The 23,022-nt window shown below is 38.7% G+C and overlaps 1 protein-coding gene across 1 annotated transcript in view; it reads right to left on the bottom strand.

Annotated features, from left to right (window-relative positions):
* C9 (complement C9) overlaps positions 1–23,022 on the bottom strand; it is a 53,775-nt gene that overhangs the window by 6,476 nt on the left and 24,277 nt on the right. The window contains exons 6-9 of the mRNA XM_030330781.1: positions 15,483–15,752; positions 10,678–10,918; positions 7,692–7,817; positions 5,816–5,994 (exon numbers count right to left, since the gene is read on the bottom strand). Of these exons, the coding sequence (XP_030186641.1) occupies positions 5,816–5,994; positions 7,692–7,817; positions 10,678–10,918; positions 15,483–15,752 (816 nt within the window). The remainder of the gene's footprint in view (positions 1–5,815; positions 5,995–7,691; positions 7,818–10,677; positions 10,919–15,482; positions 15,753–23,022) is intronic.

Below are 23,022 nucleotides of genomic sequence, written 5' to 3'. Positions count from 1 at the left end.
GTGTCTTTTTCTGATAAACTTTGGCTTTCCATTAATTAAGAGAACAGTTCTCCTTTGTCTCCTACACTAGCTAATTGTATCTTTCTACTATTTGTAGTCATGAAACATGAAACATGCTAACATACAAATAAATTGAAATATAGTTTAAAAATGAAGTACATTAAAAAAAAAATAAAAAAGGGGCGCCTGGGTGGCGCAGTCGGTTAAGCGTCCGACTTCAGCCAGGTCACGATCTCGCGGTCCATGAGTTCGAGCCCCGCGTCGGGCTCTGGGCTGATGGCTCGGAGCCTGGAGCCTGTTTCCGATTCTGTGTCTCCCTCTCTCTCTGCCCCTCGCCCGTTCATGCTCTGTCTCTCTCTGTCCCAAAAATAAATAAACGTTGAAAAAAAAAAAATTAAAAAAAAAAATAAAATGAAGTAAATTGAGGTTTCTTTTTTTTTTCAACGTTTATTTATTTTTGGGACAGAGAGAGACAGAGCATGAATGGGGGAGGGGCAGAGAGAGGGAGACACAGAACCGGAAACAGGCTCCAGGCTCCGAGCCATCAGCCCAGAGCCCGACGCGGGGCTCGAACTCATGGACCGCGAGATCGTGACCTGGCTGAAGTCGGACGCTTAACCGACTGCGCCACCCAGGCGCCCCGAGGTTTCTATATATACGGAGAGAGAATCCCAAGCAGACTCCTGCATTGTCAGCGCAGAGCCCTACGTGGATCTCAAGCCCACAAACCATGAGATCATGACCTGAGCTGAAATCAAGAGTTGGAGGCTTAACTGCCTGAGCCACCTAGGCGCCCCATATGAGTGTTATTTTTATCCCTATACAAGTGAGTTAGGACTGACTTTCACTACATCTTTATAACTGTAATGAGGACAACACAGAGCACCATGACTACAGGTCCTTGAAATACTTATGCTCTTTAACATCCGATGCCTCACTGCGAAGAGTTGCACAACAAAAATGGCAGGTAAATAATTCATTATTACCTAGGTTGTTCCAGAAAGTGCTCAATATAGCTTGACATGTGGGTGCATAAGATTGGTTGAGGGAAACAAGAGAGGGAGGACGGAGGATAAAAGGCAAGATGAAGGCAAAGGCAACACAAAATTCATGCTAGGAGGACTGACCCACTGGCATGAGGTGGGTCACAAATTTGGGGATATTTTCTAGTGCACTAAGTAAGACAACTGAATTTAATGGTCACATGCATTTAAGAAATATTTACGTCGTTCACAAGAGAAACAAAATGATCCATGAAACTGAGTTTAAAGAGTAATATCTCCCATGAGTTCTCATAAAGGAGACACTGTATTATGTAACATCCTTTTAGTAAATAAAGCAGTGAGTTATATAACTTGGCAAAAACAAAACTTTACAGGAAGCCAATTTGCTACATGCTAGCTATACTGATCTCTGCTGCTATTGCTTTAGAGGAAATAATAAACTTTATATCTCTCAGGCAATCATTAATAAATGTAATTTCCTCAACTGACATTTTTATAACTAGTTTGTAGTGGTAAGCTTAAGAAGAAACCAAAGTTCAGCTATTCTGTTGAGATAAAATGTAGAAATGTTGTGTTAACATTCAGGCCAGCTGGAAATAGAAATAATATACTTTCATGAAAGTTGAAGACTCTGACAAAAGCGAATACTGAAAGTGAGGCTCTTTCTCCTCTGCCTGAAGAAGGGCTGAGAAAAAATTCTTGGGCTGGGTCAACACATTCCTCAAACAGAGGTTTGGGATCTGCTGAAGCACACGGACAAATGGAGAATCAGAGCCATGAGGTTCTACTTCATAGAGCATGGCCATAGTTACTTTATTTTTTATTTTATTTGTTTCTTAGGTTAGTGTGGAAAAGTATATTAAATTACGCTGTTATGTTGTGTTGTGTTATATATAACTGCTTTACTTAGAAAATCTCTGTGAAATTCTTTAGAGTAATATAACCTCCCAGTGTTCTCTCCAAGATAAACTGTTTGCAACATAAATATCTAGATAATGGATTTCATTTGCTCAGAGGATTAAACATAAGCTGGTTAATAGTTTAGTGTGGTGGGGAGTGTGGGTGGGAAGAGGTTTCACCAATTCTTTAAATAGTTAAATAGAAGGATCAATTCTTAAGACTATCCCTGATGTTTGAAGGTGTCATCCATAGAAAATTGAATGCTTCAACTTACCAAAGAATTAATTAGTGATTATAGCTTGCTTAATTACCTCATGGAATAGCTTCTAATTGACCAAAAAAAACAAAAAAAAAACAAAAAAAAAAACCCACTTCTGCATTTATAAAATCAAAATAACTTGGAATCTATTTCAAGGTCAAACCACACTATATCTCATATCTCTTTAGGGATTTAAAAGTCATGCAAAGTCAATAAAGAACACAATATTTTAACTATTTTCTGAGCTTTATCTACAAGAAGATAAATTTTAAAAAGTGGTTGCTGGGTGACTCACTATAGTTGCCATTTTCTTAGGTAGAATATTGATCTGAAAAGCCCAGGCTTCCCATGTATGAATAAAGAAGGTTATACAGGTATTTTAGATGGAATGCCTACTAATCTAAAAATCTGGAGGTCAGGGCACCTGGGTGGCTCAGTTGGTTGTGTCTGAGTCTTGATTTCAGCTCAGGTTATGACCTCATGGTCATGAGATTGAGCCCTGGGTTGGGCTCTATGCTGGGTGTGGAACCTGCTTGAGATTCTCTCTCCCTCTGCACTCCCCCCCACTTGCTATAAATAAATAAATAAATAAATAAATAAATAAATAAATATCTGGAGTCAATAGTTGCCCTTGAAAATAGGATAAACTATACTTTGCATCCAGCCAGCAGGACTGTCCCATAGAGTTAATGAAGGTCTTTGAATAGTTCTGGTAAATCTAGTAGTAAATCTTCAGCAGATGCTTTATTTACTTGAGATTCTTTAAATTGGCCCTAGAATAGGGGCGCCTGTCGGTTGAGCGTCCAGGCTCAGTCGGTTGAGCGTCCGACTTTGGCTCAGGTCACGATCTCACAGTCCGTGAGTTTGAGCCCCGCGTCGGGCTCTGGGCTGATGGCTCAGAGCCTGGAGCCTGCTTCCAATTCTGTGTCTCCTTCTCTCTCTGACCCTCCCCCGTTCATGCTCTGTCTCTGTCTCAAAAATAAATAAACGTTAAAAAAAAAAATAAATTGGCTCTAGAATATACTGGACTATGATTAAAATCAGGGAACAAGTTTGGATCCATACAAGGACAGCTGAATTTAGAGATGAGAAGACAAGACAATTTGTGTCCATCTGGATGTAAACATCTTCCAAATTAATTCTTATTTAAGATTTTCTGACAGATCTATTTTTATTGAGTTTCAAATAATTATTATTTCAAATAAATATTATTTAAACATAATAAAACAAAAAAGATCTCTTCTGGCTTTAATTTCACATATAGACATGCAAATTTGGCCAACTTTTTCTCCCTTTTTGTCCTACCTGTGGGGCAAAATATTTGAAGTTTCATAGATATGTCAGCACATTTATGAATGGCTAGATTTCTGCAATCTAAAAGGAAAAGACTACAATTTTCCAGTTTCCGATTTCTTCCCTCTCATAAATGAGATGGTTTTGGTAGCTTCACTCATTCTTTAAAGACAATAAAATGGGATGAAGTGACAAAAATCTCTAATAACTAGTCCTATCAAAATGCCAACATGACTGTAACTCAAGTTAATCCAACTGAAATTGAGGTAAAAGATAACTTGACCTGAGGGAAAATTTTATAACACACAGGGAAAATGGAAAGCTATAAAGGGAAGTAGGAAAACAAATATGGAATAAAGGAAAACACTTACTCTTTTTGGTTAGTTTGGGGAGAAGAATGATGGGGCTAAATGACACTGGCATTTATATCTTTATGATTACAATGCAGTGTGTTTCCCCTAGAAATAAGTACTAATGGGTTTATAAACTCAAGACTATAATCAAGATACAAAAAAGAAAGAATTTCTGGACCATAAGAACCGCTCACCCTTGGTCTTATTTTCTGAGACCTCATGCACTTCCCTTTCATGAAGGCCCTTAAAGATTCTCCTGTGTTGGAAGTGGTGGTATGATGCCACCTGATGGCAAGGGACAACCAGGGGCAGATGGAAGGGAACTAACAATTCTTGGGCACCTATTTGGTGCCAGTCTGTGCTACAGGCTCTACACAAGCAATCTTATTAAATCCTCAAAATAAACATGAAGCCCCGGAGAATTTAGCATTGCAGAGGTCAGAAAACTTTACACATTTAGAGAAGGACAGAGAGCTGAACTCATCCTGGGCTGGTGTGATGCCACACGTCATGCCTTTCCTCTATGTCACACTTCTTTCCAGGGATGACATAGGAGTGCATTTGAATGCTCACATCTCTTTCAGAAGAAGTTAACCGTTCATCTGAACCAACAGTTACATTTAATAAGAAAATTTTAAAGTCTTCTATTTGAAAATAAACATTCCTGAAACTAGACCACTTTCTTACACCATTCACGAGAATAAACTCAAAATGGATGAAGGACCTGAACGTGAGACAGGAAACCATCAAAACCCTAGAGGAGAAAGCAGGAAAACACCTCTCTGACCTCTGCTGCAGCAATTTCTTACTTGACACATCTGCAAAGGCAAGGGAATTAAAAGCAAAAATGAAGGACCTCACGAAGATAAAAAGCTTCTGCACTGCAAAGGAAACAATCAACAAGACTAAAAGGCAACCGATGGAATGGGAAACGATTCTTGCAAATGACATATTGGACAAAGGGCTAGTATCCAAAATCTATAAAGAACTCACCAAACTCCACACCCAAAAAACAAATAATCCAGTGAAGAAATGGGCAGAACACATGAATGGACACTTTTCTAAAGAAGACATCCAGATGGCCAACAGGCACATGAAAAGATGCTCAACGTCACTCCTCATCACCGAAATACAAATCAAAACAACACTGAGATACCACCTCATGCCAGTCAGAGTGGCTAAAATGAACAAATCAGGAGACTATAGATGCTGGCGAGGATGTGGAGAAACGGGAACCCTCTTGCACTGTTGGTGGGAATGCAAACTGGTGCAGCCGCTCTGGAAAACAGTGTGGAGGTTCCTCAAAAAATTAAAAATAGATCTACCCTATGACCCAGCAATAGCACTACTAGGAATTTATCCAAGGGATACAGGAGTGCTGATGCATAGAGGCACTCGTACCCCAATGTTTATAACAGCACTTTCAACAATAGCCAAATTATGGAAAGAGCCTAAAAGTCCATCAACTGATGAATGGATAAAGAAGATGTGGTTTATATACACAATGGAATACTACGTGGCAATGAGAAAGAATGAAATATGGCCTTTTGTAGCAACGTGGATGGAACTGGAGAGTGTGATGCTAAGTGAAATAAGCCATACAGAGAAAGACAGATACCATATGTTTTCACTCATATGTGGATCCTGAGAAACTCAACAGAAGACCAGGGCGGGGAGGAGAAGGGGGGAAAAAAAGTTACAGAGAGGGAAGGAGGCAAACCATAAGAGACTCTTAAATACTGAGAATAAACTGAGGGTTGATGGGGGCTGGGGGAGAAGGGAAAGTGGGTCATGGGCATTGAGGAGGGCACCTGTTAGAATGAGCACTGGGTGTTGTATGGAAACCAATTTGACAATAAATTTCATATTTAAAAAAATAAATAAAAAGCTTATGATTATATGCATGTAAATAAAAATATATTATTACCTTTAAAAATAAATAAATAAAAATTTTCATTGGACCTTATAGAATAGGAAAAAAAAAAAAGAAAATAAACATCCCTTACTTTTTGACTTATGAGCACTGGAGAATCATTTAAGGAAGTGGCCCAATTTACAAAGTCAGTCATATCAACCGTTTTGGCTCCTTTGAGAAGCTTCTCTTTCAGCTCATATGCATATTTTTGGGTTCCTCCTCTTATGAGTGAAATAACATCATCTATAAGGTTATCACTAGTGATGTTTACTGAGAAGAGAAAGAGGATATAAGTGAAATATTTATAGTTCTGTGACATTTGATCAACATTTATTGAACCTTTTCAAAAAGTATAGTCTAATATATTTATTGAATTTTACTTATATAATTTTTTCACCCAAAATCTCCAAGAGCAAGTTTTATTAGTATTCAATTGTAGACTCCAGTTGTCTTAAAAAAAATGATGATTTAGATACATTGATGATTCCAAAGTCATCACTTATGCCCATGCATACGTGGGAACTAAACGTGACTTTTGGGATGTACTAGAAATTTTTTGTTTTCAGACTTACTTCATAATTACATTTTATATAACTTTGCTTCAAACTAATTTAATATTACAAAAAAAAATCAGAGAGTGTAAAAAAGAATCAGGTGAAAAACAAAATTTTTTTCCATCCTAAATTCCTACTCCTCTCTCCTTCAGTTTCTCTCTCCAGACTTTTAACACACTTTTGTGAATCTTATAGAGTTGTAAATTTTTTGAGCTGGAAGGAATTTCAAGAAGATTTTTGTTTATCTTTTTTCATTTTTATAGATAAGAAAACTGAGACTCAGAGAGGTGGAGTGACTACCCCAAGACTAGCCTGAGGGTCAAATATTGAAATTAGGACTTTCGATGGCAAGTTCAATTTTTTTTTTGCACTCATCAGTGGTTTCTTATCATGGCCACATGTTAGTGGTTGGTATGCTTTTAAAAACACTAGGCTTTTCTCTCTCTGCCTCCCCACTATCAGCTGCTTCTCTAAAGGGAAGTCTCAAGCATTTGTATGTCCAAAAATATTCTCAGGGATTTCTGATTAGAGTAAAAATTGAGCACTCTAGCACTATCTCATGCTTGTAAATCTGCTAAGTATTAACAACACAAGCAACATTTATACTAAAGATATTTATGTTTTTAAAAAAGTTATGCACTGGTTGAATGTTAAGGATGGGTTGGGATTACTTCCCCCCCACCCCCAGTTTTATTGAGATATAATTGACACACTGTAAAAGTTTAAGGTCTACTTAGAAAGAATGCTTTGCCATACACATATATCACAAAATGATTACCACCTGCATCACCTTGTACAGCTACAAACAATTTATCTTTTCCTGGGCTGAAAACTTTTAGTTTCTGCTCTCTTAGCAACTTTCCAGTATATCACACGGCACTGTTAGCTACAGTCATCAGGTTGTACATTACATCTCCAGTACTTATTTATCTTATAACTGGAAGTTTATACACTTTGGCTCATTGGATTAGGGGTTTGGAGCCAGGAGGAAGGCTGAATTAGGGAAATGGTTTCAGTCTTCTCCTCTGTTTACGGTCACATACAGTATGCCACTAGCCTATTCAGAAACTTTGCTAAAATTAGGGGGGGAAAGGAGATTTTTGCTGAAGACGTTTTCTATCATTGGCCTTCTACCGTTGCCAGGATAAACGTACGAATCTACAGACTACAGTGTAAGTGCCTTTCCGAGAGCTGCACACTGTGTGGCCTGAGCAATGATGTTTCCAATGAATACATGTCCATGGGTACTTGTGTTCATACCACGGTAAAAATAAAAGTTTTAAATCACTCAAAGGTTTTGCTTGTTTGTTTAGTAAAGGGGATGGACAATAAAGAGAGTTCATAGTGATGGGGCAGTGTTCATTGACAACACCTCCTCCTTTTTTTTAAACTAGTGAGGTAGGCCATACTTACCAGTTCCACCTTCACCCCTCTTTAAACAATCGTTTTTATTGATCTTTCCTGTGAGTTCAGCTCCAGCATTCAGAGAAGCATCCAAACTAAACCCGAGGCATCTCTGTACATCCCTTATTTCAACACCTGTTTAATGTATTTAGTTGAAAATCATTAAATAAGGTCTAAATTATTTCAATAAATACATTTCAATTGTACTATTTTGTAAGAAACATACTCGGATTCCTAGACATTATTACTGAACTCAAATGCAAGGTCATATCTGCTCTGCTTTGATGCATAGGACACTCGTACCCCAATGTTTATAACAGCACTTTCAACAATAGCCAAATTATGGAAAGAGCCTCAAAGTCCATCAAATGATGAATGGATAATATTAGAATCTAGTGGCCTCCTTTTGAATTTGCTCGTCAACTTACTAACAAAGGACATATAAATTTACTTCTTGTTTAAAAGAGCCATCACTCAGAACAGGGCAGTTACAGTAAAGTCCTTTACTTCTAACATCATGGGAGACAGACTTTGATGTCTAACATATATTCAATGTTCATCATATACCCAAAATCTTTCCAAACGTCAATTAATTTAATCCTCACATTAACCTTTCAAGGTAAGTTCTATTATCCTCATTTTACAGATGAGGATATGGAATGACAGAGCAGATAAGCTACCTGCCAGTGGGATTCAGCAATTAGCCAAGTTACCATATGAACCAGAGTTGTCTGGCTGTTAAGCACTTCTCTGTATTGACTTCATAATTTGGTCGTGGGATGCATCAACATCTCAGATTCCTCTTTGGAAGACTCTGTTCATTAAGGTAGTGAGTTCATTGCTTTGAGCAGATGGCTTATACATGCGACAACTCTGCTTTGGTCCTATGAATGCTACTTAGTAGACATCAGTTTTGGAAGCTGACTCACTGGTGTGTGGATACTACAGTTACTAGGAAGAAAAATCCTAATATTTAATTCAAGTATATACTTTATTATCTATTTAGAAGAGAAAATGATTATTTTATTACAAGGGTAAACTGCCTCAGTTCATTGACCATGTCAGTTTCCAGTCTTATTTACCATTTCAGAACACACACACACACACACACACACACACACACACACACACAAATGCTTTGTGAAAAAGGAAAGGGAGAAGTGAAGTTAGTCCCAGGGTTTCATAGTAAAATATAGAAGTAGGGATCTGGGGACATTTAAGCATTCATTTATTCAGCAAATATTTTTTGTGTACCCACAACTAGTGAGAACTTGAGAAATATCAGGTGGATTTCCCTATGAAAGGAAGAGGGAGGATAAAAATGGAAGGCCATGCAAGGAATCCAGAATACTAGATTTCCAACTTTAACCTAGGAAGCATAAAGACTTTGATTCCAAAGATGGGTATGAAAATATCTAAGTGATCCCAATGAGCTAGATTTTCTGCCTCAGCTGTGGGCCTTTTCTTGTCCAGACAGGGTCTGGACATCCCAAATCTAGGTGTAGGACGTGGTTTGGTCCTCAGGTATTGCCAATGAAGAAGCAAGAAGGATGACTTCCTTTTCAAAGGATTGACCTAATGATCCTTGTCTACTAAGGTCAGACGATAAGTAAATTTAAGTGGGTAGGTCTGAGTTACCCAAGATTAAAGATTTTAGCTCATGGAGCTTTTTCACCAAGGCAACTCTTAGCCTGAAGTGTTCCTTGTGTTTTGATCACCGTTGCTGAGCCTTTCTCTTCTGATTTTCAGGTCACTCAAGACACAGTCCTCTTGTGCCCCTTGCCCATGTGCTATTTATCAAAATAGCCTGCCAGACAGGACTCAGGAGGCTTCCTTACGCTGTCTCACAGGGTATAGCCCTATGAGGCAGTACAAGTCAAACAACTTCATATTCCATTTCTCCTGGCAGCGCCTCTACCTGCTCAAGACTAGACTGAGGCATCAAGAGCAGTTAGTTCTGGATATTCATAGTTGTTTCATCTCTAAAATGTTTACAAATCGTGAGGACAGTGTCCGGCTGTAAGCTCATAGCCATATCCAATTCTTCACTTGAAACAGACAGAGGCTAAGAGAAAGAGCCACGGAAACGTTTTTTGGCAACACTTCCCTCCCTAAGAGACATGCTGAAAACATTTGAGGGCAGAGAAAGGAGATATGCTGGCATCTATCTCCTCTGTAAGGAATATTACAACCAGCCACAATTTCTCACGAAATGAGTAATTAAAACTTATTAACACAGTCACTTTGCATGCACTTTATTCTTAAAAGGCTTAGATGAAACCTTTAGGCCAGTATGGTAATTATGTAGTACATAGGCCTTTCCTGAACCCATGGCAGACATTCATGATCAACCATGGCCTTCTTTCCCATAACTTCAAGCGTGGTCAGACATCTGCTCAACGTGGAGTCAATTCAACTACCACCATATGATTAAACTTGTCATTCTATGAGGTAAAACTAATTTTCCACCTTTGCTTTAAGACATTAGATTTACATCTTAATATTACTTTCTCCCTCCTCCCTCAGAGAAAATTTAGAACACTATTTCCCTTCCAATGCTCAAGAGTCCTTTGGAAAAGTATTGACAAACATGTAATGGAACCCATTTATCGATTAAGAAATAGATGATGTGAATTATGTCTCTTGTACTTTTTCTACTTTTTAAGTAGTATTCCACTCAAAGCATCGTCACCAACTGATCTTAAATTGCAGTATAATTTTGTGCATTTTGTAGTAGTGCTGCTGATCAAGTCATGATCAAGTCATCATGATCAAGTTCATGATCAAGTCATCGTGTTTGAGGTCTAGAAGTCAATTCGCTATTTGCTGTTTTAACAGGATTTTGATGCCAAAGGGCAGAGAGAGAGAGAGTTCTCTCAAAGAAGCAGTGTATAGGAATTTATTTGAAAGCCTTTAATCATTGAAAGAGGTTAGCAACAGGAATAATGATTGGTTAAAACAGCTTTAGAGGTAAGAGCTCTGTTTCTAGGTGTACCTTTCTCTTCCATGGCTGCTTTATCCAAAACATATATTAGTTCATAGAGTCCTCCTAGAGACCCAGAGCTACTGTAGTGGGTTCCGTAGGTTTCCAAAAATGCAAAATATTCCCCCTTTGCGTAGGTAGGTGGCAGAGCTTTTATGTCCTCCAAGAAAGTTGTTGTCAGCATGACATCCCGACTTCTCATTGTAAATCTTCCCAGATGAATTACTCCCTTCACGTGCAGGAACACTTTTTCCTTTGTTGTAGAGCAGAAGAAAATAAATGAGTTTAGTAGCCATTATTTCAAAGTTAAAAATCACAAAATTTAGGATTTCCCCAGGCAATAATTTGTGTTTGTTTGTTTTGTTTTGGTGACCATAGATACTTTAACCCAGTAGGGTGGCAAACTCAGAATGCCATTAGTCCCAACTGTTGATGAAAGTGTGCAGCACGGGGGCTCTCAAACACTGCCGGTGGGAATGTAGAATGGTCTAATCCCCCTGGAGAACTGCGTAGCAGTTTCTTATAAAGGTAAACACACATTTACCCTATGGCCAGTAATTTCACTTCTACATATTGACCTACGGTCAATGAGAAAATAGCCCACAAAAAGATCCATACAAGACTTTCATAGCAGCTTTAGTCAGAATAGCTTAAAACTGGAAACAACTCAAATGCCCACCAACAGAAGATTGATAAACAAATTGTGGTATGTTCACACAAAGGAATACCAGTTAGCAATAAAAAAGGAACAAACTACTGATACATGCAATAATATAAATAAATCTTAAAAATAGTACTCTGAATAAAAAAAGCCAAGCACAAAAGAGTATGTACTCTGTGATTTCACTCATATGAAGTTCTAGAACAGGTGAAATCAAGCTACAGTCAGAGAAATCTGGAGTGCTTGCCTCTCAGGCAGTAAGGGAGTGGCTGAAAAAGGGCATGAGGGAATTTTCTTGAGGTGGTGGGAACATTCTATATCTTGTATCAGGAGGTGGTTACACAGATGGATACCTACAATAGTCAAAACTCCCGAAGCTATAGGCTTAAAGTATTTGTGTGTTATTGCCTATAAATTATACCTCATTAAGTTGATTTTAGAATGTTGGCAATGAAAGAAAAAGTAGACATTATGTATGCAGCCTAATCTTCTCATTTTGCAGACCAATAAAGTCTGATCCAAAGGTATCAAGTTATTTGCCCCAAATCACAAAAATAGACTGTGCAGTGATTGGTCCTATAAATGTAGGCTTCAGGTCTCCCTGCTCCTTCTACTATGTACTTTCAAATTTTTTAAGTTTATTTATTTATTCTGAGAGAGAGAGAGAGAGAGAGAGAGAGAGAGAGGAAGAGAATCTCAAGTAGGCTCCACGCTGTCAACATAGAGCCCAACACGGGGCTTGATATCATGAACGATGCTACCATGACCTGGGCAGAAATCAAGAGTCAGACGCTTAACTTACTGAGTCACCCAGACACCCCACTCAATTTTTGGTAATAATAAGGTGGACAATATTTTAAGACCTAAATAGGTGAACAGTTAATCATTCCCAGAGATGATGGCTTAAATTTCCAACAGAAAACCATAGACTGTCCCAGCCAAAACTAAACTATAATTGACACCTATCGTTTTGTAGATGGTTCGTTTAAGGTTCTTCTAGAGTAGTGGTTAACACATGTTGATTGCATAGAACTTTAAAGCATATTATTAGTTTTTAAAAGTATAGCTTGGTATATATGAACATCACACCAAACTTTCTGTGTTCTGGAAGCACAGATGTTCACAGTGTATAACTTCACTCCATGTGATGGTCGGTGATTCAGTCTTTAACAAAAATCTTAAAGAAACTTACTCCATATACAATAAATCATATGAGTTCTCCTGATGAACTCCATCATAATTCTCAGTGGAGTCTCAAGGATGCACAAAACATACTTGGATTCCTTTTCGTTGTTGCTAAATTAGGAGTATAATTTGTCAGAAAGACATTATATTCTTTGGCCCCACTTATTTTCGAGGTAGATATTAGATCATTTCCATCCAAACATAAAGTTGTTCCTTCTGTGTCAAAATCTCTTGGCCTCACTTGTCTAATGATTTGCTACCCATTTCTTTGTCCTCATTAAAAGCAAAATTCATTTAAAGAACTCTCTGTACTGGCTGTTTTCAATTCCTCTCTCCCCATTTTCTCTTGAATCTAATGCAGTCATTCAGCTTTCCTCACTACTTCAACAAAACTTCTCTTGTCAAGGTCACCAGTGACCTTCACAGTGATAAAGCCGGTAGCAGTTACTTCTGAGTCCCTCTTCTTTGACATATTAGCACATTTGGCACAGCTCATTACTCCTTTCTCCTTGATAGTTTCTTTTCTTATCTCCTAGGGCAGTTCTTCTCAAGCTGTAAAGTGCGAACACATCACCTGTAGAATCTTGTTAAAATGCAATTCTGATTCAGCAGGTCTGGCTTAGAGGCTGAGGTTCCAGCTTCCCAGTGGTGCTGATGTTGTTGACCCATGGACCACACTTTGAGTAATGAGGTTCTAGGGCATTACACCTGCCACATCTTGCTGTCCTCTGCTGCTTCTTCCTCTTTCTATTGATGTTCCTTGAGTTTAGTGTTGGATCTTCTCTCTCTCTCTCTCTTTCTCTCTTTTTTTTTTTTTTTTTTTTTTTTTTTTTACAAAATGTGTAGTCATTTATTTTGAGAGAGAGAGAAAATTCCAAGCAGGCTCCATGCTGTCAGCACAGAGCCCAACATGGAGCTTGATCTCACAAACCATAAGATCATGACCAGAGCCAAATCAAGAATGGGACACTTAACTGACTGAGCCACCCAGGTGCCCCATCTATCTCGTTTGGTAGCAACTTCATCTTTCCAGTTGCTCAGGTGAAAAACCTTAGAGTCATGCTTGACTCTACACTTGTGTCCATCATCACTCACCTGGATTCTTACAATAGCTTTCAACAAATCTTGCTTTTGCTCTTAACTCTCATATTTCTTATCATTTAAATTATATTAGAGTATGTCAATCTTCTATTAAAAAATAATTCTAGTGACCTCCCATACCACTCAGAGAAAAAGCTAAATTTCATGAGCTGGTTCAGGGTAACCTTTCTAACTTATTCTCCTTCTGGTTCACTCTGGGCCAATGGACAGATATGCTCGTCTCTAACAGTTCCTTTTGCCAGGTGCATCATCCCAAATATGACTATTTGGTTATTTCCTCTCCTTCAAATCTTCACTCAGATTTCCTTGAGCTTTCTTTTTAATACTGCCATTTTCCCAGCACTCCTGATTTCCCTTCTGTTACTCTACTTTTCACTTTATTCCATATCACTTAACACTTTCTAAATACTACGTGGTTTGCTATTTTGCGCTTATGTCTATTTTATCTATCTCTCTGCGATGAACTTTCAGTTCCATGAGGACCGGAATCTTTCCTAGTTTGGTTCACAAATGTATCCTAAGTACCTGGAACAGTGCCTGGCCACGTAAGAAATCTACATTAAATATTTTCTGCATGACTTAAAGGATTTTCCAACTACATACTTTGGATGGGTATGCATGTTAATATAGAGACAATGTACAGACCCATACAAAACAATTATAATGATTGAGCAAAGTACTAAGAGTGAATTATTATTATTTTTTAAAGGAGGAGAGGGTATCTAAATAAGTGACTGTGTTATCAGAAAATGAAGAAGGAACATTTTACCAGCATCATACTGATTACAGAAAGTATATTCTATATTTATTTCAAAGGGGATGAAACAAAATTCTGAATTGGGATTCAATATTAAAAAACAAACACATTTGCAAAGCTTCAAACTAAAGGTGTGATTACAAAGGAAGCAGACAAGTTTCATATGCTACGTGTATAATTTCATGGCATCATTACTTTAGAGACACTTTATAGTAAGTACATAGCCATCAGTGTAAGGCATTGCAGTAAATTACCAAAATTCCTCAGTATGATTCTTCATTGTAATTCTGAAGATAGCATAAATTGAACAGTCTATTACCACAATCTCAGTCCAAAGGTATGCTCTGAATTCTAAATACGCTTGTTCTCTGTTCGTCACCACCAAACATCTCACCCCCTTATACTACTGCAGATCCTGTCAAGTTCTTCTCCAGTCTGCATTCTTCTTCCTGACCTTCTAGCTACATATTTGAGGATTTGTTGACTATTATTACCTCTCTCTCTTTTTTCTCTCTCTTTCCAATGAGCTCTATGTGCTCCAAACACTTAAAAGAAACAGTTTTGGGGGAGTGCCTGCATGGCTTCATCTGTTAAGCACTGACTCTTGGTTTGGGTTCAAGTCATGATCTCATGGTTTGTGAGTTCGAGCCCTACATCAGTGTCAGCGTGGAGCCTGCCTGGGATTCTCTCTCTCTCTCTCTCTCTCTTTCTCTCTGTCCCTTCCCTCCTCACTCTCTCTCTCTCTCAAAATAAAAATAAACTTTACAAATAAAGAAAAAAAAAATTTTTAAACCCATATCTTAAAAAATAAATAAATAAAAGAGGGGGATGCCTGGGTGGCTCAGTTGGCTGGGCGTCCAACTTCGGCTCAGGTGGTGATCTCACGGTTCCTGAGTTCGAGCCCTGCATCGGGGTCTATGCTGACAGCTCTGAGGCTGGAACCTGCTATGGATTCTTTGTCTCCCTCTCTCTCTGTCCATCCTCCACTCATGCTCTGTCTCTCTCACTCTCAAGAATAAATAAACATTAAAAAAAATTAAAAAACATAAAGAAGGGGTTTGGTTATTTTGAAAAATATCCCATCATATTCTCTGTTTAAGTGTTTGAACTTACCTTCTTTGAAGAATGTGTCAAAAACAGTTGGTAAGTTTCATTTTTGGAATACCCAAATCGAAATTTAGCCTCAGCATTTGTAAGACCTAGGGGTGCTTTATTGTCAGAAGTTTCTTGAAGTTTACTTTTGGACTGTTCAATTGCTTCCGTAGGTGTGAACTTTAAATTTATATCTGCGTTAAAATTAGATGTCCTCTCTTGGACAATTTGTTTGAATGCTTGCATCTGTTCTTCATAATATTCAGTTCTGAAGTTTTTGTCGGCTTTGGTCTAAAAGAGAATCACGAGATGTTAAAAACAACATACAGAAAACCACCCTAAATAAGCATGGAATAAAATCAAAATCAAGCAATGATTTGAAAGGTATTTGAGCAAAGGAGTTAAGAGTGAAGCACTGAAGCGACATGGCTGGACTCCAGTACGGGCTCCATGACTCTTGAGAACAGGACACAGTAACTTCTCTTGTGTGTCAGATCCTTCCGCGAAATAGACTCACCAGAGGGAGCCCAAAGGGTGTTATGAGATAATACAATGAAACACCGCATAGGAAGGGCTGAGAACGCAGCGAAACTTTCAGATGTTAAATATGTTAATAATTACAGAACAATTTGTGTAACAGATGTGCAATATACTTTCATTTGTGTAAAAAAAAGAAAGGAAGAAAGAAATGATAAAGCTAATCCTGACCACGAAGGCTTCTGGGCCAGCTCGGTTTTGAATAGTTTCTGCATGTTGATTAATTTAAGCAGGAAGGTTAAGTTCTGCATTGTCTCTTAACCTTTACACTTCTACTGTCTGTTAAAAAGTAAGTAAGTAAGTAAGTAAGTAAATAAATAAATAAATAAATAAGGAAAAACAAGCAAGCAAAAAAAGGCTTTAACGTGCATAGGAAATTACTGGAAAAATAGACAAAGCAGAGAGTGTTTGCCCTTGAGAAGGGGAACTGTGGAATGGAAATCTGGAAATCTTGAGTGGCAGCAGGCTTATATTTCCTTGAATAATCTTTTGTGATGTTCAGACTTTTTCACATTTTTTATACCATATTCATTTTTTTTTTGCATGGAAAAAAAATACCCTGAACTGAACAACCTAGTTAAAAATTAAAACTTTCAATTAAAAAATTCTTAGCCAACTTGGCAATTGTCAGATATGAGTGGGAGGGTTGCTAGTCTGAGTGATTAACCTCTCTTTCCAGAGGTCCTCTGCGATAGGCTGTGGCTCCAGTGTGAGAAAGAGACGCCCATGTCTTCAGTCAGTGGCTGGGACCAGATTCCCTAGCATATACTGGGGGACTGTTCCGCACAGGGAATGCTATCCTCTGAAACTTTAAGTTTCATAGCATATGTTAAAATCCCAGTGCCCGATGTGATGGTAGGAGGTGTGGCCTTTGGGAGGGGCTTTCACAAATGAGATTACTGCTCTCATACCCATGACCCCAAAGAGTCCCCCAGCCCCTTCCAGGATGTGAGGATGTGAAAAGTTTGTAGCCTAATAGAGGACCTTAACTCAACCAGATTAGCACTCTGATCTTGGACTTCCAGAACTTCTGATATTCTCATCTCCAGAACTGTGAGAAATAAATTTCTGCTTTTTCTAAGCTACTCTGTGGTATTTTGTCATACCGACGTGAATGGACTCAGACGGGGAAACTAAAGTTACCATCTAATGGAAATGACTAAAATGTATACAGTTTTCATTAAATCAAGGCATCCTGGGGAAAGTGCTCAATATAAAGGGGGAAAGTAACTTAACCATGTCACTTCCCTGCTTAAAAATTTTCAGTCTTCCCACTGCCTTTAGGAGGTAATCTAAACTAGACTTATTCCAAGTTAATCTCTCCCTGAGTGTACTCCAGCTTTTAGACACTTTTCTATTTCCACAGCCTATGCTTCCTGCTACCAAAGGGCCCATTTATGCTGCTTTTACCTTCTGGAATGTTCTCTGACATCTTTTCCCCCTCCCCCCATCCTCCCATAAACCAAACACATACATGTTCTCTGACATACACACGCTATACAGCTTGACCTGGTTAATTCCCACTCCTATTTCAAATCTTAGCTTAAACATCACTTCTTCAGTGGGGAGGAGTCTTTCCTAATCTCACAGACTAGCAAATCCATTTTCTATAAGCTGTCATGTCTTTTAAAGTAAAACATAATGAAAGACCTTTTCTTTTATGATTGCTTATTTAATAGACTCTCAGATGGTAAGTTCCAAAAAGTCTGGAAACATGTCTATCTTATCCACACACCACTATTGCCTCGTGACTTGGTAAAGTGTCCGTCATGTAGTAGATACTAACAAAAATGTATTAAATTTAATATGCAGGTCCAATGTTGCTAACCATAATAGTGAATATTTATTGAGTGCTTACTCTGTGCCAGAGGCTGTTAAAAGTGGTTTATGTAGGATTAGACATTTAATTTCTTATCTTTAAGATGATTTCTGTAATCTTCCCCATTTTACCAATAAGAAAACACAGGTTAAATTTGTCCAGGGGCGCCTGGGTGGCTCAGTCGGTTAAGCATCTGACTTTAGCTCAGGTCATGATCTCACAGTCTGTGAATTTGAGCCCCGTGTCAGGCTCTGTGCTGACAGCTCAGAGCCTGGAGCCTGCTTCAGATTCTGTGTCTCCCTCTCTCTCTGCCGCTCCCCTGCTCATCCTCTGTCTCTCTCTGTCTCAAAAATAAATAAAAACATTAAAAAAAAGAAAGAAATTTGTCCAAGGTCACACAGCTAGGAAGTGGTCCATCTAGCATTGAAACCCAGAAAGTCTGATTCCAGGGCCCAGCTGTTAATTCTTATGCTACACTGCCAAAGAGGGCTTGACAAATTCTGACTGGTAAAATAAAGAAAAGATTCATGGAAAAGGTTGCCTTGAACTTAGCCTTTGAAACATGAATAGGATTTTTGTTGCCTTGAGAGCTAAGGCTAGTGGAAGTATTGTTGGGTGAGCTGGGGAGACCCCGGGCCCTAGGGCCTTGACCCAGCCCATCTGGAGGGAGTCAGGGAAGGTAACTTGTTGGTCTTGACCTGAGAAAGAATTTGAGGACAGACACTCAACACAGTGGATGAGCAACATAAATGGAAGTTTATTAAAGTAAAAGATACATTCTTTATATAGGTGATTAGGTGAGAGAGAGAGAGAGAGAGAGAGAGAGAGAGAGAGAGAGAGAAAGAAAGAGGTGTACCCTGGGGGTTGGGTTTCTATCTTTTATTGATGGTTATTAACTAAGGGGCAGAATATGGCCAGAAGCAGGGCCTTGTGCTTTTTCTCCCTAATTTGGTCAGGGGTTTCCTGTCATGGCACCTGCCATTTTAGGCCTGTCTGGTTTTATCCAGCTTCATCTGGAGTACTGCCAGGATAGGCCTCTGACCTTCCTGATAGTAGGCCATGACTTCCTTGCTGTTGATCTTTATCCTGTTAAAACTTGACAATCTATTCTAACAGAAGCAACTGAAGACAATTCTACTCAGTCTTCAAGGCTGGGAAGTGGCAAAGCCGAGCAAAATGGCACCAGGAAACTACTCCCTAACTCTCCTGGAAGACTGAGCTCTTCTTAGCTACTGTGTTCCAATTGGCTGCAAGATAGGAGTGGTGTAATCTGTAGGCACCCGCACTTATTCCTGACATGGCTAGAAAGAAACTGGCACTGGCAGAGGTCAGCTTAGCAGTGTGGAGGATTGCTTGTAGGTGTAAGAGAATATTAGCCAGGGTGTTAGGGTGCTGTTGAGCAATCCTGTCTCACTATGCCAGGATGATAGTAGTGAGTCTGAAACAGTGAAGGTGAGGTCACTCTAGAAAGCACAGAGACAAAAGCTGGGTTGAAAAAGGCAAAAAAAATATCCATTCATCCAAAAAGAAGTCTGAGCTCAATGCCAGGCATTCAGAGATGGACCAATATTGGGACTCATCATGAAGAAAGAGCAAAAATCTTTAAAGAGAGGCCAAGAGGCAAGATTATAGAAAGCAGGATGATGCAAAGATAGAAGCAAGGTTCTTTCCTTCTTATTTAATGTTTATTTATTTCTTCTGAGGGAGAGAGCATGCATGCAAGTGGGGGAGAGGCAGCAGAGAGAGACAATCCCAAGCAGACTCTGTGCTGTCAGCACAGAGCCCAGGGCGGGGCTTGTTCTCACAAACTAGGAGTTCATGACCCGAGCTGAAATCAAGAGTTGGACACTTAACTGACTGAGCCACCCAGGTGCCCCGCAAGTTTCTTTATGAAAACCAAAATAAACTGATGTGGAGAAGCTGAAATTACAAAGAGGGGCAAAGGGTGTTCCAGAAGCCCATGCACATTATAAAGGTCAGTTAAAGCTCTCCTATATAAAGGTTTATCCAACTGATACTTCTTGAAAAGAAAGAAACATTACTTCTGGCACTGGGAGTGGAGGAGATAGAATACAACCGATAAATATTTCAGAGTTCAAATTGAAAGGGAGAGGTGGGAGAGTGACTGGAAATAGAAGGTAAAGAGATAAAACTGTTAAAGAGGCCACTGAGACTTTGTGCAGATAGATAGTAAAACCATCTATTATCTTTAATTATTATTACTAATGCCATCTCTCACTAATTGAGAGAAGGACCTAGAAAGAAGAGACTGACTGCAATCTCAGGAGCCGCCCTCAGCCTAATTGTTTAGCTACTAAATTTGGGGGTAATTTGAAATTTAGCCAGTGTCTTCGAGAGATCATTTTCCCTGCCTGCGTCTTAAATGTTAGCTGTGCTCTAGGACCTCATTCCTGTGTTCTTTGTTCTCTCATTGTATGCTTCCTGGAGGATCTCAAGCACTCTCAAGCTTTTAATGATCATCTGTATGCTGATGACTCCTAAATTTCTGCCTCCAATTCAGATTGTTCTGTCTCTGCTCACATTTGTATAATCTACTCTTTGCAGGACAACTTCACCTAGACGTCACACAGAACCTCACACTCAAAATTATCAACACTCAAATCATTATCTTGTTCTTGGAATTGACTTTGACTCTTTTTTTGGCCGACTCCCCCTTCCCTGACTTCCCACAGCTTTTTTGGTGGCCTATCATCATCCAGTGGGGGGCGGGGGGGGCGGTCACTTTTGTCTGTCTGTCTCCATACCTTACATCCATGGTGAGTTTATTTGTTATGTAAGATCAACTGGGAGGAAAATAGATGCCAAAGAACTGGGTCTCCATGGAGCCCAAGAGTAGGCCTGTGGTCTAAATAAATGTGAGAGCAGAGAGACCGGTCAGTTGCAGTGAGGCAAAGAGTTAAATGCTCGATTTCCTGATGTTCAGATTTTTCAGAGACAGCACTGTTTTGGTGAACACAGGTTAAGGATGTGGCTCCAGATGTGAGTAGCTGTCGTAGAATAGATACAGGATGTTAAGAGGCAACAAGAAGTTATTGGCAGCCACAGGATATAAGTCACACAGGGTTTTGGCAGGATTTGGGCAGGAAAAGATGATTATAATCCAAGCGCATTTTACAATTCTTTGTCGATCTCATAAATCTTACATACTTATGGTGATCCAGTTTAAAGAAAATTGTAATGAAAACCTGAAACCTGATTTACAAATCATGACTTTCAACAACAAAAGTGGAGAGGACCAGAGGAAAACAAGTGAAAAGGAACTGATTTGTGCATGTAACCATCACTGCTTTTTCCCCATAATTGCGGGCTTCAGTGGTTCTTAGCTTCTGACTTACAAAGTAGCCAATAAACCTTGACATGTAATGTGACTGTTAATTACACACTTAATTGTAGCTAAGCCTTTTCCTAATTATATTCTTAAGAAAGAATAATACAAATATTTATTGAGTGTTTGCTATGTGCCACTAATTTCCTGAGTGTTTTAGATTCATTTATCTTTACAAGGTAGGTATCATTATTTCTATTCTAAAGATGAGTAAACTGAGGCATGATGAGGATAAATAATATGCCTGAGATCTCACCACTGCTTAGGGGCAGAATTGGGATTCCAACCTATGCAGTGTGTTGTAGAACCAGAGCCACATTTGAGATAAGAGGCACTGAGAGAGTGTGAAGGTATCAGGGAAAGATGACTTTATTAAGAAATATTCTTCATATCATGATAGGCTAGTAAAGTTCTTTCAAAAAAAATAAAAGACACTAAATTATTGTCAATGAGTAATAAAATAGGATTTAAACAAATGAATTCATCCAATAAAAATTTGTTGAGCATATTCCATATACATATATTGAGTTGGATATTAGTATAATAGGATATAAAGAAGTATAAAATGAATTCTTTGCCTTCAGATGGGATATATATATATATATATATATTATATATATATATATATACCACACACACACACACACATATACACACACACACATATATACACAATGGAATATTACTTGGCAATCAAAAAGAATAAATCTTGCCATTTGCAACAATGTGATGGAATTAGAATGTATTATGCTAAGTGAAATAAGCCATTCAGAGAAAGACAAATATATGATTTCACTCATATGTGGAATTTAAGACACAAAGCAGATAAACATAGGGGAAGGGAGGCAAAAATAAAATAAAAACAGAGAGGGAGGCAAACCACAAGAGACTCTTCAATACTGAGAACAAACTAAGGGCTGCTAGATGGACGTTGAGTGGGGGGATGGTTAATTGGGTGATGGGCATAAAGGAAGGCACTTGTTGGGATGAGCACTGGGTGTTATATGCAAGTGGTGAATCACTAAATTATTCTCTGAAACCATTATTATACTATATGTTAACTAACTTGAATTTAAATAAAATAAAACAAAATAAAATAAAAATGCATTCTTTGCCTTCAGTTACTGTAATAATATGCATGAAAAAAGAGGCAAAATATTACATTGAATATTAGAAAGTGCAAAAAGAAATTCTAAGAAGTCAAAATAGAGATTTCCACTTAGGTTCTTTTCTGTATGGCAGAAACAAATTTGGCTATTTCCCAAGCCTACAACAGATTAGAGTGGGGGGAGCACCAGCAGTTGTAGCACCAAGAAGGTGATTTGGGGACGTTAGCAAACTCCCAGCCAACTTATCCTATCAGTTGACACCAACTAAAAATCCAGGTCCACATCCAATGTGTTTGGTTATGGGACGCTATTCCCAGCTCCCCTGGGGGTGTAAGTAATATACAGGGTAAGCAATACATCTCCTCTGTAAAATCCAAACTACTCTGAGTGCAGAAGCCCCTCTGTTTCCAGGGTTGCAAATAAGAGAAAACACTGTATTTGCTCTCCGAATGTAGCTTCAGGGTCAGTCCCTTGCAATGCCCCAGCCCTCACCATCTTGTGTCACTTGCAGCCATTCCTACCTATAGAGGAGCCAAGAGGCTGGTCACAGTGACGACAGGAAAACCGTGACGCAGACCTGAGAAACAAAATTAAGTAAGACAACAAGCCCTTCTTCCATCAGCAATGACAAAGGTCACCTTATCTTTGGTATGTTCTTTTTTTTTAAGAAAGTGGAACATTTGTAATACTCTTTAGAAAGATCGTCTTCCCCTCAAAAAATGTGCTTAAAGAGGGTAAATCTGGCATCCA

The sequence above is a fragment of the Lynx canadensis genome, chromosome A1, assembly GCF_007474595.2.
Source record: "Lynx canadensis isolate LIC74 chromosome A1, mLynCan4.pri.v2, whole genome shotgun sequence".
Classification (NCBI taxonomy): Eukaryota; Metazoa; Chordata; class Mammalia; order Carnivora; family Felidae; genus Lynx; species Lynx canadensis.
This window is presented reverse-complemented; position numbering and strand designations above follow the sequence as displayed.